This window comes from Pelophylax lessonae (genome assembly GCF_965119305.1).
Source record: "Pelophylax lessonae genome assembly, chromosome: 5".
Classification (NCBI taxonomy): Eukaryota; Metazoa; Chordata; class Amphibia; order Anura; family Ranidae; genus Pelophylax; species Pelophylax lessonae.
This window is the reverse complement of record NC_138772.1, coordinates 47374345-47392575: the sequence shown is the minus strand read 5'-3', so window position 1 is coordinate 47392575 and position 18231 is coordinate 47374345. Positions and strand designations below refer to the sequence as shown.

Here is an 18231-nt window from a genome sequence, read left to right as displayed (position 1 = left end):
GGCCAACCAAAACCACCCCCTCCCCCCTTTCCAAAAAAAAAAAAAACAACTTACACCATAATCCTGCCCTCTACCAAATGATTTGGACCAGTGCACAAAGCAAGGTCCATAAAGACATGAATGAGTGAGTTTGGGGTGGAGGAACTGGACTTGCCTGCACAGAGTCCTGACCTTAACCCGATAGAGCACCTTTGGAATGAATTAAAGCGCAGACTGTGAGCCAGGCCTTCCTGTCCAACATCAGCGCCTGACCTCACAAATGCGCTTCAGTAAGAATGGTCAAACATTCCCATACACACACTCCTAAACCTTGTGGACAGCCTTCCCAGAAGAGTTGAAGCTTTTATAGCTGCAAAGAGTGGGCCAACTCAATATTGAACCCTACAGACTAAGACCGGTATGCCATTAAAGTTCATGTGCGTGTAAAGGCAGGCGTCCCAATACTTTTGGTAATATAGTGCGCACACACACACACAGCAAAAATAAATATCTATCTAGCTCATTGGTCTAAGGCTGGATACACACTATACAATTTATTTTAGACTTACCAAAACCATAAAATATGAGGTCAGACCTAAACACTTTCAATTTGTATGCAATCAGGCAAGCCCTTGTACTACATAGCTGAAGGTACATCGAAGGAAAAATCTACCAACAAAAGTTGTATAGTGTGTATCCAGCTTAAGAAGTAATACTGGGTTGATGCCTGCAGCTACAGGCATAATCCAAGTATTGTTTTTATGGCCAGCGATTCTCTTATGTAAAAGCAATCCTAGAGGCCAATTAGCAGATGGATTGCTTTTACAGGCTGCGGAGGAAAGCCCACCTCCCACCTGTGCTTCTGCATGCTCTCCCGTCCCACCAGGGAGCCCGGGACTGAAGCAGGCAGGTCCGTCGGCTCACCATAGAGGTGATTGGGAATCAGAGATTCCCCGATCATTTCTATGGTATAGGAAGCGATAAGTATTTTGTCACTTCCAGTTTCGTTGGATGTCAACAAAGCCATTTTGGCTTGGGAAAGCATCTGATCAAACCGATCTTGGTGTGATCAGATGCTTTTAAGGGCAAAAACAACATCTGGTCTAATAGACACCAGATGTCTCAATAAAGACTACCTGTAAAAGTAGTAAAAGTGAAAACAAACAAACAAAAAAAAAAAAACTTCAGGTCCACCCTATGTGCCAGATCACATATATAGACAGATATAGCTTGCTTCTGTTGTGATGACACACAGCGGGAGCCAAGCAGCGGGTACTGCAAAATCAATCTCGGCCGGCACACGCCAATTGTTCAGTACACAGGCAGAACAGCAATCTGCCTATGTAAACAAGGCAGATCGCCATTCTGTCAGTTGAGAAGGCACTGCTCCTGTGTTACTGCAAAGCAGAGACACGGATCCATGCCTTCCTTTGTAAAAGCACCTCCCGCAGTACACAAAATTCCTAGCTAGGCACATAGTTAACCCCTTCAATGATCCTGATGTAAACCCCTTCCCTGCTAGTGTCATTAGTACAGTGACATTGCATATTTTTTATCACTGATCACCAATGTTCCCTCTAATTTTTTACTGTGCTGAGCAAATAAAAAAATTTCTGAGCGCCAAACTTTAGACTGAGCAATGGGGGGATGTCAATGCAGAGTGACCAGCGTGCCCCCAATAAATTGCAGAGTACCACAGCAATGCCCCCAATACATTGCAGAGTACCACAGCAATGCCCCAATACATTGCAGAGTGCCCACAGCATTGCCCCCAATCAATGCAGAGATGCCAGCGTCCCCCCCCCCCCCGAATCCCCACTGCTCCATTTAGCTGACAGGAGTGAAGAAAAAACCTAGTAATTCTGGGTATGAAGGTGCAGGTGACATCCCTGGTGATTGGTCTAGTGCCATCCTATGACAGTTTTGACCAATGACTGCTAGCTATTGGCAGAATTTTGCTGCTACTCAAACTATGGGGACTGATGTATGGACTTTAAAAGTGTACAGATCGATAGATGGGAGAAGAGTATTGGAACATCAGATAAGTGCAGTACTTCTGGGTATGGAGGTGCGTGTGACAACCCTGGAGCTTGGCAATCGGCCTAGTGCCCTCCCAGGGGGTGGGGAGACAATTTGCAGCCTTGTGTAAGCTCCAGCCACAGCAGCACATGCTGGCAACAAACTATTTTTGGAAAACCACTGGTGTATTTACCATAGAAAAAAAAAAAAGCCTTCGCTAATTCCCAAATGTTAAAAAAGGTGATGGGAGCACTGGCTCACCCACCAGTGTAGAAACCGTTTGCAACACCACACAGCAAGTGTGTATAATATACTGAACATAGCAATGCACAGAAATGTTTAATGAACTCTTAGTAAAGAATGCACTGTATAAATATTTTAACCAGTGTCAGATCTTACAGATACCCAAGAACCCCGAGTAAGGAAGTGAGGTTTACCACAACCTGTAAATAATTTTGCATTGGATATACAGAAGAGGAAACAATGATAAAATCTTCCACCTACGACCCGTGCACTTACCTCACGAGTCGACGAGTCACAGCAGCTTCTCTTTAGTCCCGGCTCCCGCGTCCCTACATCTTCTCAGTCCTCCCGCCTCCTCCTCGGACCTCGGCCAATGGCATGGGGGTGGTATGCCTTTCGGCCAATCAGGAAGCGGGAGGACCCGCTCCCTGATTGGCCAGGAGGAGGATCCGTGTGACAATAGCGAATTTTCATTCGCTATTGTAACACAATGGGCGGGCTCTCGCGGCGCACTGCGTGGCTGCGCCGTCTGACATTGTACTGCGCGGGACCGTCATTTAGACTGCGCTGCCGCGCAGGCGCGCAGTTTAAAGGGAACATTGCTGATCACTGTAATAATGTCACTGGTCCCCAAAAAGTGTCAGTGTCCAAATGGTCCGCCACAATATCGCAGTCCCGCTATAAGTCGCTGATCGCCACCATTACTAGTGAAAAATAAATACATAAAAATATCCTATAGTCTGTAGACGCTATAACTTTTGCGCAAACCAATCAATATACGCTTGTTGGAATTCTTTTTACCAAAAATATGTAAAAGAATACATATTAGCCTAAATTGATGAAGAAATGTATTTACATTTATTTTTATTGGATATGTTTTATAGCAGAAAGTAAAAAAAAAAAAAGAAAAAAATGGATTTTTAACTTACCATAAAATCCATTTCTCTGATGTTCATTGAAGTACACAGCTCCTGATCTTCATAACCATTGGGTTATACTGCCCCCTACAGGAGTAGGACACTAGGCAGCACTGTGTCTCTCACCGCTCTCTCCCTCCTCGCTGTGCAGATTTATAGCAGAAGGAGCCTTTGGCTGCCGCTGCTGTCACACTCAAATTCTGTCATGAGGGCTCTGGGTGCGGGGCCAAGCCACGCGGTTTGTGTCAATAGATGTGGACGGGTTGGTGGAGGCACTGATGGGCGGCACTGCTGGGCACTGATAGGTGGCACTAATGGGCACTGATAGGCAGCACTGGTGGGCAATAATGGGCACCGATAGATGGCAATGATGGGCACTGGTGGGCAGCACTGATGGGGAGGGCAATGGGGGGGCTCCTTGAGCCCTGATTGCCATAGTGGGCATCCCTGGGGTCATGGGTGGGCATCCCTGGTGATTCTAGTGGCACCACCCCCCCGAGGGGAGCCGCCGATCGGCACTCCTTTACTCGTGCCCGTCAGGCATGTACTGAGGAAAGTCGATCAACGGCTCTTCCTGTTTACCATGTGACCAGCCGTGATTGGACACGGCTGGTCACATGGTAAGGAGCCTACGTCAGTAGGCTCTTTACCGAGATCGGAGATGCGGGGAGTCAGACTGACACGCCGCATCACCGATCGCCGCTCTGCGCGCCCCGGGGGGCGCGCAGAGTGCATTATCCTGCCGCCGTCGTATGATGTCCGGTCAGGATAATGCAACCACTTTCCTGCCGTCAAACGCCTATAGGGCGGGCAGGAAGTGGTTAAAGAGGAGCTCCAATCTCCCCCAAAAAAACATAAAAAGTCAGCAGCTACAAATACTGCAGCTGCTGACTTTTATAAAGGGGACACTTACCTGTCCAGGGATCCAGTGATGTCAGAATCTGAGTTGATTCTTCAATTGGCTTTGAGTGCAGGCGCCGGGCCAGGATCTTAGCTAGGGGAAACCAGGCCGGAAAGTCTTCTGGCTTCACAGCCTGTTTCCTACAGGGCATTGCACGAGTCGCTGTGCTTTCTAAATGGTTATGTAGTATTCTGGCACCTGTGTCCCAGAAGGCTGCGGGGGAGGAAGAAGGAGGGGCTGGACATCGTCGTAGATTAAAACCAGGTACCCGCTCCCCCCCCAAAAAAGTGCAAAATGTTTGTATGTGTGTAAAAATTACACACAGAAATAAAATTTTCAAATCAGTAACACAAGCCGGTAAGATTAACATTAAGCTCTTTAATATAAATACAATACTAAACTACACTAATGAGTCCAGGCACGCACAGCATGGAATCAGTAAGAGTACAGACCAACTATCATTTATAAGCCTCTTACCCGTCTTTGGTTTGATCCACCACGCTGGCCAATAGCTGCACAGTTCTGGGGTTTGGCTCTCCATCTCCAGTGAAGTTCAGGTAACGTCTGACAAAGTCAAGAGGAGACATAAAATAGTCCCCATCCTTTTCCACACTGGCATACTATGAAAGGAAGTGACAAAAGTACAACAATTTTATAGTATTTTAATAACAAAGTCTCGTAATGCCTTGTTTTAAGGCCTCAGAAAGTTAAGGCCTTACTACTGACAACCTAAAGGGGCAATGGTTGTGGTTTCGCCAGACAGCAGAAGGGTACAGGTACAGTAGATATGAAAACAGAGCTACAACATTCAGATTGAAAATAATTAGAACATTAAAATAATATTTTAGTAAAAATTAACCTTCAGAATAAATTTGCTTAATACATTCCAAGACATACAAGTGTTAGACCTCATGCACACTGAACGTTTAAAAAAAACCCAGCAGCGTTAGCTATAGAAAGCTGTAGCTGTAGAGTTTTTCAGCATTTTTTAGCTGTAGCGTTTTTTTTAGCAACACAATACTCCCATAAAAGCTGACGGCTCAAAAACGTTAATAAACGTCGAATAGCTGCGTTAAGCATTTTTTTAGCTTTTATCAGAGTTAGAGTTTTTACAGCTGAAAAACTCCTCTGAAAACCCACTGGTTCTGTTTTTTTCTTTTCCCCAGCCAGAAAACGGCCCTGCCAGAAACTGCTGATAACAGCTTATGTGTGCATGGACACATAGGATATCATGCTGGGGAGTGTACTGGCTGTAGAAAAAAAAAAAAAAACACCAAAAGACACCAAAAACACCAACTGTAAAAACATCCAGTGTGCATGTGGCATTAAAGTTTGTTTTCTTTAAAAAGCCACCACAGCCTTCTGCAGGCTTGCTCCCAAGGGGCTGTTTGCATCTAATTAGACAAAGCCTGGCTCAGTCCAGCCTCCCGCTCCCAGGTTTTGATTGACAGCAGGAGGAGCCAATGGCTCTCGCAGCTCTCAGCCAGGCCTGGGAGAGAGAGGGAAGAAGAGCTGCAGGCAGACGTGCATAACATTAGACTGAGATCAGCCCCAGGTCTTTTGGGGGGGCTGCAGGGGGAGCTGTACAAAAATGGGGATTTTTGACTTACCGTAAAATCCATTTCTCTAATGTTCATTGACGAACACCGCTCCTGATATTCTTACTTCCCAATACAGGAGTAGGACACTGGTCAGAAACAAATTCTGGCTAAGCCTATGGGCAGTCCCAGGAGGTATACTCCCTCTCTCTGCTATAGGTATTCAATTTTGTTACAAGCAGTGTCAGAAGAATTACAACTCCACAGAGGGGTGGGTGCTGTGTCAGTCAATGAACATCAGAGAAATGGATTTTACAGTAAGTCAAATTACCCATTTTCTCCTTCATTCATTGACGGACACAGCTCCTGATATTCTTAACCATTGGGACGTCCTAAAGCAGTGTTAAACATGAGGGGTGGGAGCAGCAAAAACTTCCCAAGGCTAAAAAACAGTCAACAAAAACAACTGCTGTCGGTCAACCAAAACTTGAGCCCACCTGAAAAAAAAACACATCCTCTAAACAGCAGCTTGCAAAACCTTGCGGCCAAAAGAGGCATCCGCAGATGCCAACACATCCACTTTATAGAAGTTTGTGAAAGTGTGTACAGACGACCAGGTGGCCGCCTTGCAAACCTGCGTCACTGACGCCTGATGACTGGAAGGCCCAGGAGGTAGGGAGCACCGAGTAGAGTGCGCCTTAATAGGGAAAGAAGGAACCTGACCTCTGATGGAATAGGCCTGAATCACCATCTGTCTGATCCATCTGGGAATGGTCACAGAGGAAGCGGACAACCCTGTCCGAGACCCATCCACAAGCACAAATAGTAAGTCTGACTTCCTAAAAGATTCCATAGCTGCCAGGTACACCCTAATTGCCACATGCAAGGCAATTTCCTTAGAATGTTTTGGCCTGGGACACAGGGAAAGCAGCACAATGTCTTCATTCAAATGGAAATCAGAGACAACCTTTGGAAGGAATGACGGACAAGGGAAAAGAACCACCTCATCTCTGTGAACCATCAAGGGGAACAACAGGATCCGCCGCCAGTCAACACAATGTCTTCATTCCCACCTTCTGAGACAGCGTAAACAAGGGAATCTCCCAAAGAATCTCAACGGTAAAATTCTAGAGGAACAAAAACACAAAATTGAGGTCCCAAGGTGGCAACGGAGACCGCGCTGGAGGAACCAAATGGCTAACACCCTAAAGAAAGGTACACACCAGGGAGTGTGTGGCAAAAGGGTGGTTGAAAGAAGACCGCCAAAACCGACACCTGGCCCTTGATGGTACTCAAGGCCAACTTCTGTTCAAACCCCCCCCCCCGTGAAGGAAGGTCAAGATTCGAGCCACCGAGGAGCAAGGATGAACCCCAACGGACTCACACAACGCAATGCAAGTCTTCCACGTACAATGGTAGATCTACCTAGAAGTAGATTTTCTAGCTTTTAACAGCATTGGAATCACTGATTCAGACAAACCCCTATCCTTCAGTACCTGGCTTTCAACAGTCAAGCAAAGCCAGGGGCTGTAAAGTAGGGTGGAAGATTGGCCATATGGACAGCAGATCCTCCCTGAGAGGAAGCTTCCAAGGAACGTCAGCGAGCAGCCATACCAGATCGGCGTACCAAGCCCGGCGAGGTCAGTCCGAAGCCACTAAGATGATGGAATTCCTTCTGCCCTGATTCTACATTGAAGTCTTGGCAGAAGCTTGAGAGGAGGGAAGGCGTAAATAAGACGATACTGACCCCACGGTGCCACCAGCGTGTCTGTGGCATCCGCCAGATGATCCTGTGACCATGCCACAAACCTCCACTTTTCTGTTGAGCGGAGACACCAGCAGATGTACCTTGGGGGTGCCCCACGAGAGACATGAATGAGGAGACATCTCCGGATGAAGAGGTAATTCGCCTGCCAGTTTTCCACTCCGGGAATGTGTATGGCCGAAAGGGCTGGAACGAACGTTCTGCCCACCTGAGAATGCCAGCTACCTCCATAGCCACCAGGACACTTTTGTGCCCACTTAGTGATTTACATAAGCCACAGCTGTGGCATTGTCTGATTGAATGCGCACTGGACATACTTGGAGATGATCAGTCCAATTTTCCAGGCCCAGTCTGATCGCTCAGAGATCCAGGATATTGATCGGTAGTCTGAACTCTTCCAAGGTTCAGACCTTCTGAGCAAATTTCTGTCGAGACCGCCTCCCCACTCCAACAGGCTGGCATCCATGGTGACCACCGTCCAATACAAGGGGAGGAAGACGTTGCCCTGCCGGAGCGCCTGAGCGCAAAGCTATCAAATCAGGGACCCTTTTGCAACCCGACTCAGCTGGATTTGGTTGTCCAGAGACTGGGGATTCTTGTCCAATTTGATCAAAATCTCCCTTGCAGGGACCTCATACTGAACTGTGCAAACAGGACCGCCTCAGGCCCAGCACTCACATGCCAGTTAAGAGGAATGACCATCTGCTGGACAGCAGGAGGTGAGTTGCAGCCTGCAGTTTATGGAGTTTTTCAAGAGGAAGGAGTACTCTGGCTAAAGCGGAGTCCAGAGTCAGACCCAGATAGCCTAGTTTCACGGAAGGAACCAAGGCAAACTTCTGAAAATTCAGAATACAGCCGAACCTAAGGATCTGTATGGGGATCTCCAGATTATCAACTAGCGCAGTAGGAGACTCTGCTCGCAGAAGAAGGTCACCCAAGTAGCCCAGGACCGCAATCCCCTGCTGATGTAACAATGCTAGCACTGGGGCGACAACTTTTGTGAAGGTCCGAGGAGCGGAGGCGAGACCAAAGGGTAACGCCACAAACTGATAATGCTCCTCTCCCACGGCAAAGCAGAGGAAGCGCTGGTGACCGACACATATTGGAATGTGAAGGTAAGTGCCTTTTATGTCGATGGAGGGTAAGAAAATCCCCCCAATGCAGGGAAGCCACCACCATGCGAACAGACTATTCTGAACTTCTGCACCCACACAAAAAGTTCAGCACCTTGATGTCCAGCATTGGACGCAGTTTGCCCTCCTTTCTGAGGAATGTAAACAGATTTGAGTAAAACCCCTGAAAGCGTTCTGAAGTCGAAATCGGGACAATCGCCCCTTGAAGTAAAAGAAGGTCTTGCATTCCCCCAAAGAGAGTCTATGAGCGGACCGGGGACAGACGCACTTTGGAAAGAAAGAACCTTTACGGAGGGTGAGAACGAAACTCAATCTTGTAGCCGGACCGTATGTTGTACCAGGGAGGTCCATGGGTCCGGGAACCAACAAAGGCGTTCCCCTACCCAAGATACAGGTGAGGGCGCACCTTCAAGCTGAAGGACCCTTGTCCTCGGGTCTGGAGAAGCCCGCTGTTATCTTGCCAGACCAAGTTCCCTTGGATCCTCCAGAGTCCCTCATCAGTCGACCCTGAGGGACGAAAAAAAAAAACAACGTCTTATGGAGCCGAGGAGGGGGGCCCACATCTACGACGAGGGACCTGCCCTTAGTAGCCTGTGGAATAAGGGTACACTTCTCCCCCATAAGATCTTAAAATGAGGTCATGCAGGGTAGCACCAAGCAGTCGATCTCCTTAAACAGGAAGATGAGTCAAGGCCTTTTTAGAAGTCTGGTCCACAGACCAGCACTTGAGCCAAAGACACGCCGAAGGACCACTGTCGAAACAGAGAGCCGAGCCACTAGGGGAGCCGCATCCAAAGGAGGCATCACAGAAACTGCCGCCCCTGGACCAGCTGGTCCGCCAGCTCTGCAAAAGGCAAGGGGGAGCTGTTCTCCTTCCAGGTCACTGCGTAAAAGCTTAGCCCACTCGGTCAGAGTCTGCGACACCAGGGAAATGGTGAATATCGGCCGCAGTGCCAAACCAGACAAGATGTACATATTGCCACAGCCTCTGCATTCCTGTCAGCCGGGTCCTTAAAGGCCGGGGACTGTTCAACCGGAATCATGGTTGCCTTGTTTAATTTGGAAACCAGAGGGTCCACCACCAGTGGAACAGTCCACTTCTAAAGAAGTGACTCCTTCTAGGGGCATCGCCTAGCAAAGCGCTTAGGGACCCCACAAGGAAACGTTTTGGTCATCCCCACTCTATAGTGCGGAATCTGTCAAAATAGGAGGGGAAAGGTTACGCCTTTGCCGCTCTGCGTGGCTTCTGAGTGCCAAAGAGAACCTGCGCCTCCATCGCAGCTGCGTCCTCCATCTGTAAGGTCTCACGTGGTCAGAGACCCATGCAGGGTGACCCACGTCTGTGGCGGCCGAATCAGATTCAGGATCTGAGGGGACAGATGAGGCCAGGGAATGTGGGGTGCGCTCCTTTGCCAGCCTGTCACCCAAAACCCAGCTCCACCCGGGACACAAAGGACTCCAGGGCCGCCGTCCATGCATCGATAGATAGATGGGACCCGGAGGGGATAAGGAGGGGATATGTGCTCTAAAATACTCCATGAATCACCAGGGGGGTAAAAACACAAAAAAAAGTGTGAAACACTACTAAGGGACACCCCCCACCGCTCTGGCAGCACAAACGGTTGCCAGTCACCGAGCCCCAGTCAATCCTCAGCAGAGAGAGAGGACCCCACCAGACACCACCCTGCAGAAACCAGGCACCGCCTGGTTTGTTTGCAGCAATGGCTACACAGTTTTGCATTTAAAATAAATTACCATTTCATCTTATTTCATGATATTGATAAACAGGCCCCTAAGACTTTCAGTACTGTTAGTGGCCAGTTAGAAGCGAGTGAATATAACCTCAAAGTATCACATGTTCCTCATTGTGTGGACTTCCAAGACATGAGGGCAGGGAGCCTTGTATCATTAATTACAGTTTCTGAATATAACTTGTGGTTTATATGTAATACAGCTTTCCCAGTTGTATACAGCTGCATTTTATAAATCCCGAACAACATTAAAATCAATACCATACCTTAAGAAATATAGTTTTCAGTTCAACTGGATCGGCCCTCTTGGGTAAAGCTACCTGCAAAGGAAAAAAAAAAAAAAAAAGATTCAAACAGATATCAGAATAGATTCGGAAACAAGCGTTTCACATCTTTTCATACATATATAATGATAAAAATGCTGTAAGAACAAATTAGGAGGTAAGGCTGAATGTGCTCCTATCATAAAGAATCCAGGAGTGTAATTCAAAACAAGCAGAATATAAACATCTACATTTCTACTGCTGTACTTTTACAGCAATAGATACTGCTGTAAATTTTGTGATGTCAGCACTGTGCTGCTCACAGTTCTCTTTGCTGGAGGGGAAGCTGTACCCAAGGACCTCCAGTGCAAAAAAATAACTAACTATTTTAGATTAATCTCCTGCTGCTTCTTAACCACTTCGCATCCGACGCACATATATACACATCCTTTGACAGGAAGGGTGATATCACAGTCATCGCTGCAGCAATGAACGAGCTATCATTTTGCTCTGACAGTGATTCCCTACAAAGTAAGAGTAATCCCCCAGTGGCTACAGAGCCAGTTTGATCAGATGCTTTGGAGAACAGACGAGAGAGATGGGGTCCTATAGACTCCAGATCTTTCTAATAAAGAGGACCTGTAATGGCCCATGCTATCACAAGGGAGTTCTCTTCTGATAGCAATAAAAAAGGTATTAAAAAAAATAAAAAATAAAGATAGTGGGGGGAGGGAAAAGTTTAAATAGAATATAAAAAAATAAAAAATATTTACAAAAATGTGAGGGGTGTACTCACTTTTGTGAGATACTGTATACAAGTGTAAAAATATTGCAACATTAAAAAAACAGAAAAGTGAACAGTACTTGATTAACGTGAACACCAGTGCCAATCCAACAAAATATAAACTTGTATGCCTCCAACCATGTAAATGACACATGGACTGTATCCGTGAAAAAAAACAAAACTTCCACCACCGGTTGCAGTATCCACCACCACTAAAGGATGACCTGCTTACCAGAAATTCAGACCTCAAGGGTCTACAGCGCTTGGGGTATATCACAACCAAGGCCTTTATCTTCAAGGGAGATCGAAGGACTCTTCTGTGTACCTCCAACTTCAAATAGGAGTGTCCTCCTTTTGAGATGCTGTGCTAAATCGCTCAAACCAACAATTCAGGCTAGAAACGAATACAACAAAGTATTTCCAGATACGTATTGGTTATGTTTATCCACAATGGCAACATTGATGTTTTCAGGATTTTCAATCCCAGGTGTGTACATGGCAGGCTGAGCTCCCTCTGTGTCTATGGATGTCAAACTCCTCTCCCTGGATCTCCGCCGCTGCTCTCCTGTCCTTATTTCCCCCACACACAGTAAAAGGAGCTTGGTGCTACTGGGGACTAAGTGAATCAATTAGCACAGTAAGTTTAGGTTTGAGTGATTAGCACAGCATCAAATAGGAGTGTCATCCTTTGATAAGCTGCCTAGCGGAACTTAAAGCGGAGTTCTGGCTTATTTTGCAACTTCAGTGATTCCTGGAGTGCTCGCTATGCTGATCAACAATTGGGCATTTTTTTTCGGGGGTCCCTTACCTTATTTTCAGGGCATTTTTGATTGTAATTCCTCCTTCTCCCCCCTCTGTGGCAACGGCCATCACTTCCGCCTTTGCATTGAATCCTGGGAGCTGTTTGTCATCACTCCCAAGAGGCTGGAATCAGGAAGAACTCCCAGAAAACTCCCTGGAATCAGGAAGAAGGACACAGCAGATTACACTGTGACTTCAAATGGCCACATCCAAGATGGCCGTGCCCAGACAGCGTTTTTAAAAGTACGATTTTGACAAAAAATCATACAATACTGTACACCTTGTAAGTATGAGAATAGCGGTTCTGTAAAGGGCGATGGATTGGTATTATAGGGGTATTTTTAGTTAAAAAAGGTATTTGAGGCCGAAACTCCACTTTAAGTTGGAGGTACACAGAGGAGAGTCTTTCGATTTCCCTTGGAGATAAAGGTCTTGGTTTTGATGTACCCTAAGCGCTTTAGACCCTTGAGATCTGAATTTCTGGTAAGCAGGTGGTAAGTGGTGGTGGAAGTTATGGTTTTTTTTCATGGATACAGTCCATATGTCATTTACATGGTTTGGAGACATACAAGTTTATATTTTGCTTGATGGGCACTGGTGTTCACGTTATTCCAGTGCACTGTTCACTTTTCTATTTTTTAATGTCACAATTTTCTATTTTTTAATGTCACAATATTATTACACTTATACGGCATATATTTTTTGTCACAAATTATTTTGTTTTAGTTGATGCCGTTTACTTATGCCTGCTGGATAGAGGTGTACTGAAACTGAAAATTCAGGATGAGCTGAAAATAAAAATGATATATTTATATTATTTCACAAAAGTTAGTACTTCTCTTAAATTTTTTGTAAATATTTTATTGTATCTTTTCATGTGACAACACTGAAGAAATGACACTTTGCTACAATGTAAAGTAGTGAGAATACAGCTTGTATAACAGTGTAAAATTTGCTGTCCCCTCCAAATAACACACAGCCATTAATGTCTAAACCGCTGGCAACAAAAGTGAGTACACCCCTAAGGGAAAATGTCCAAATCCGGCCCATTTTCCCTCCCTGGTGTCATGTGACTCAGTGTTACAAGGTCTCAGGTGTGAATGGGAAGCAGGTGTGTTAAATTTGGTGTTATTGCTCTCACTCTTTCATACTGGTCACTGGAAGTTCAACATGGCACCTCATGGCAAAGAACTCTCTGAGGATCTGAAAAAAAGAATTGCTCTACATAACGATGGCCTAAGCTATAAGAAGATTGCCAAGACCCTGAAACTGAGCTGTGGCATGGTGGCCAACACCATACAGCGGTTTAACAGGACAGGTTCCAATCACAACAGGCTTTGCCATGGTCGACCAAAGAAGTTGAGTGCATGTGCTCAGCGTCATATCCAGAGGGTGCCTTTGGGAAATAGGCTCATGAGTGCTGCCAGCATTGCTGAAGAGGATGAAGGGGTTGGGGGGTCAGCCTGTCAGTGCGCACACTATACGCCGCACACTGCATCAAATTGGTCTGCATTGCAGTCATCCCAAAAGTAAACCCCCTTCTAAAGATGATGCAAAAAAAAAAAAAAAAAAAAAAAGCCTGCAAACAGTTTACTGAAAACAAGCAGACTAAGGACATGGATTACTGGAACCATGCCCTGTGGTCTGATGAGACCAAGATAAACTGATTAAGTTCAGATGATGTCAAGCGTGTGCGGCGGCAACCAGGTGAGGAGTACAAAGACAAGTGTGTCATAACTACAGTCAAGCACGGTGGTGGGAGTATCATGATCTGGGGCTGCCGACACTGGGGAGCTACAGTTCATTGAGGGAACCATGAATGCCAACATGTATTGTGACATACTGAAGCAGAGCATGATCCCCTCCCTTCAGAGACTGGGCCACAGGCAGTTTACCAACATGATAACGACCCAAAAAACACACCTCCAAGATGACCACTACCTTGCTAAAGAAGCTGAGGGTAAAGGTGATGGACTGGCCAAGCATGTCTCCAGACCTAAACCCTATTGAGCATCTGTGGGGCATCCTCAAACCGAAAATGGAGGAGTGCAAGGTCTCTAACATCCACCAGCTCCTTGATATCATCATGGAGAAGTGGAAGAGGAGTCCAGTGGCAACCTGTGAAGCTCTGGTGAACTCCAAGCCCAAGATGTTCAAGGCAGTGCTGGAAAATAATGGTGGTCATACAAAATATTGACATTTTGGGCCCGATTTGGACATTTTGACTTAGGGGTGTACTCACTTTTGTTGCCAGCGGTTTAGACATTAATGGCTGGGTGTTGAGTTATTTTGAGGGGACAGCAAATTTACACTGTTATACAAGCTGTACACTCACTACTTTACATTGTAGCAAAGTGTAATTTCTTCAGTGTTGTCACATGAAAAGATAAAAAAAAATATTTACAAAAATGTGAGGGGTGTACTCACTTTTGTGAGATACTGTGTGTGTATACATACATACACACATACTTTTTATATATATTTAACATTTTTACAAAAAATCAAATTTAAATGAATATGCATTGTCGACCGTTATCGACACCTTTAGGCTGCATTCACACTTGAGCGCGTTTTTTACTGCGATTTTTACAGCGTTTTTCAGGCGTTTTTGGAGGCAGGCATTGACATTAACAAAAACGCTGGTAATCAGCCCAAAAAGAAGCTCCTGTACTTTTTTCAGCTACAGGCGTTTTGCTTCAGGGGACAAAACGCTCAGATGTGAACAGGGGCCATTGAAATTAATGGGATTTTGATTGTTGGGCGTTTTGGATTTTCACAGAGGAGCGTTTAATGAGCTGAAAAACGCTCAGGTGTGAACAGAGCCTTAGTGAAAGAGCCGCTCAAGAAAAATGTAATCCTTTAAATTTTATGTATGTCTTCACATTGGTACGTTGCACTTTGGTTGTGGTGTTAAAAATTTTCCTTGCTGCATTTTTGGTCGGTTAAACAAAACCGCACCTCCCCATTGAAAAGCATTGAAAACGCAGTAGGAACACATCAATAACGGACCTGTGTTACATTTTTGATGCAGCTCGAGTCCCTTGACCTATGAAAAACGCACCATAAGCATTGTAAAAATCACAGTAAAATTGTTTTACACCTTTTTCTCTATCAGCAAAATGCCAAAAACACCACTTTTAGCCGTCAAAATTTTGGTGCATCGCTAATGCTGGACCTGTGTGTGTGAGAACAGGGACGCTTAAAAAAAATAATTTTTATTCTATCTCTTCATGTGCCAACACTGAAGAAATTACACTTTGCTACAATGTAAAGTAGTGAGTGTACAGCTTGTATAACAGTGTACATTTGCTGTCCCCTCAAAATAACTCAACACACAGCCATTAATGTCAAAAACGCTGGCAACAAAAGTGAGTGCACCCCTAAGTGAAAATGTCCAAAATAGGCCAACTAGGCATTTTTCCTGCCCCGTGTCATGTGACTTGTTAGTGTTACAAGGTCTCAGGTGTGAATGGGGAGCAGGTGTGTTAAAATTGGTGTTATCGCTCTCACTCTCTCATACTGGTCACTGGAAGTTCAACATGGCACCTGATGGCAAAGAACTCTCTAAGGATCTGAAAAAAAAAAAAAAAAAAAAAAATTGTTGCTCTACATAAAGATGGCCTAGGCTATAAGAAGATTGCCAAGACCCTGAAACTGAGCTGCAGCACGGTAGTCAAGACCATACAGCAGTTTAACAGGACAGGTTCCACTCAGAACAGGCCTAGCCATGGTCGACCAAAGAAGTTGAGTGCACGTGCTCAGCGTCATACCCAGAGTTTGTCTTTGGGAAATAGACATATCAGCAAAACAGTCTTTAATTATTATTTTTTTTTTTAAATCTTTATAGAGTAACTCCACTTTTGTTGAGAAAAAACATTCGCCTCTGGGTGATCTCTCTACAGTGCAGGGATTTTAACAAACTTTTTCTACCTTTTGTTATTCATTGTTTGTTCCTCTGTGCTGAGTGGGTCTAATAGGCATGTTTTCATAATTATCTATCAGCTGTGGCAGTTGCAGAGCACTGAGGAAATATGCTGGGCCTGCATCCCTTTAGATGTGTTCCTATTGGGAGAATCTCACCAAAAATGACATTTTTGTTGCAGGGATGCCAGAAATCTGACATATATCTTAGGAAATGTTTCTGGGGTGTGGTCAGTATTCATTCTGTGTACAGAACAGCTCCAGGTGGCCATATTGCATTTTCAGAAAATTACAACAGCTGCAGATTGAAAAGGAAAGGTAATTTTTAATAACATTCAATTACAATAGGATTTGTGTCACAATTGTATACGCTATATTGTTTTTCTTTATTTGCTATTCCCCCCCCACGAAAATGGAGTTACCCTTTAAGTAAAAAATTTGATCCGAGTCTGATGATATTTACCAGATTCAACCTCATAGTATATACCAGTGTTTCTCAACTCCGGTCCTCAGGGCACACAACAGGCCAGATTTTAAGTATTCTATTAGACTAGAATACTGCAATCACTAAACAGAAAATGATATCACCTGTGATGTATTTAAGTTATCTTGCAAACCTGGCCTGTTAGTGTGCCCTGAGGACCAGAGTTGAGAAACACTGGTATATACATGATTTCTCTTCTTTCTGTTATTTCACTTTTAGCACAACTTAAAGTTTTATATTGATTGTTGGTGTATATATAGTATCTCTCTTCTGTCCATTATTCTCAGAGTGTATTTGAGATTTTGCTCCCTATACATATAGTTGGTTATTAATATTTACCACTGCATATAAATATTTAGGAATAGGTTGCCTTTTTTTTTAAACTTTACATATTAACTAAATTATACATCACACTTTTTTTTTTTTTAATTATTATCCGATCAAAACAATAAAATCGGCCAACGAATCAATTATGAAAATAATCATTAGTTGCAGCTCTACTAAAGTGTGACATGTTTAGTATCCATTTACTCAATGTAACATCATCTTTTATATTTTACCATACAATTGGGTGCTATTTTGCTTTTTGTGCATTAAAATTCATTAAAGTGTATTTTGTTGCAAAAACCGCTGTGCAAATAAAAAAAATATGCAACACCTAGTATTTTATTCTCTAGGGCTTCTGATTAAAAATATTATGGTTTGAGGTTTCTAAGTGATTTTATAGCAAAAAAAAATGTGTTTTTTTTTTTTTTTTTTTTTTTTTTTTTTTTTACACACAGGGGAGGGATGTTAGAATTGGCCCAGACTGGCAGTGGTTAAGAGGCACCAACATGACGATCTCTACATAGAGACACAGTGTAGAAACGAGGCTAGGTGGGGTGGGGGGGGGGGGGACAGGTCAGTAATCAACTGCACTGAAAGAACAGGCAATGCTATATATACAAATTTTGATCACTATCAGCCTATTAGAGGTGTGGGTTTTGCCGTCGTCCCTGGAAGATGTGTGTGTGGGGGTTGGTACCTCAAGCCAAGTTGGATGGGACTTTAAAGGCAAGTAATAATTGTGCAGATAAATCAATTATATAAAAAAGACAGATATTTAATGTCTTATATTACAGTGGGTACGGAAAGTATTCAGACCCCCTTAAATTTTTCACTCTTTGTTATATTGCAGCCATTTGCTAAAATCATTTAAGTTCATTCTTCTTCCTCATGAATGTACACATAGCACCCCATACTGACAGAAAAACACAGATTTGTTGACATTGTTGCAGATTTATTAAAAAAGAAAAACTGAAATATCACATGGTCCTAAGTATTCAGACCCTTTGCTCAGTATTTAGTAGAAGCCCCCTTTTGATCTAATACAGCCAGGAGTCTTATTGGGAAAGATGCAACAAGTCTTTCACACCTGGATTTGGGGATCCTCTGCCATTCCTCCTTGCAGATCCTCTCCAGTTCTGTCAGGTTGGATGGTAAACGTTGGTGGACAGCCATTTTTAGGTCTCTCCAGAGATGCTCAATTGGGTTTAAGTCAGGGCTCTGGCTGGGCCATTCAAGAACAGTCACGGAGTTGTTGTGAAGCCACTATTTTAGCTGTGTGCTTAGGGTCATTGTCTTGTTGGAAGGTAAACCTTCGGCCCAGTCTGATGTCCAGAGCACTCTGGAGAAGGTTTTTGTCCAGGATATCCCTGTACTTGGCCGCATTCATCTTTCCCTCGATTGCAAC

The 18231-nt window shown here is 44.5% G+C and overlaps 1 protein-coding gene across 1 annotated transcript in view; it reads right to left on the bottom strand.

The window, feature by feature from the left end:
* SLC25A13 (solute carrier family 25 member 13) overlaps positions 1-18231 on the bottom strand; it is a 333483-nt gene that overhangs the window by 276300 nt on the left and 38952 nt on the right. Inside the window, exons 2-3 of the mRNA XM_082259081.1 lie at positions 10513-10566; positions 4537-4679 (exon numbers count right to left, since the gene is read on the bottom strand). Of these exons, the coding sequence (XP_082115207.1) occupies positions 4537-4679; positions 10513-10566 (197 nt within the window). The remainder of the gene's footprint in view (positions 1-4536; positions 4680-10512; positions 10567-18231) is intronic.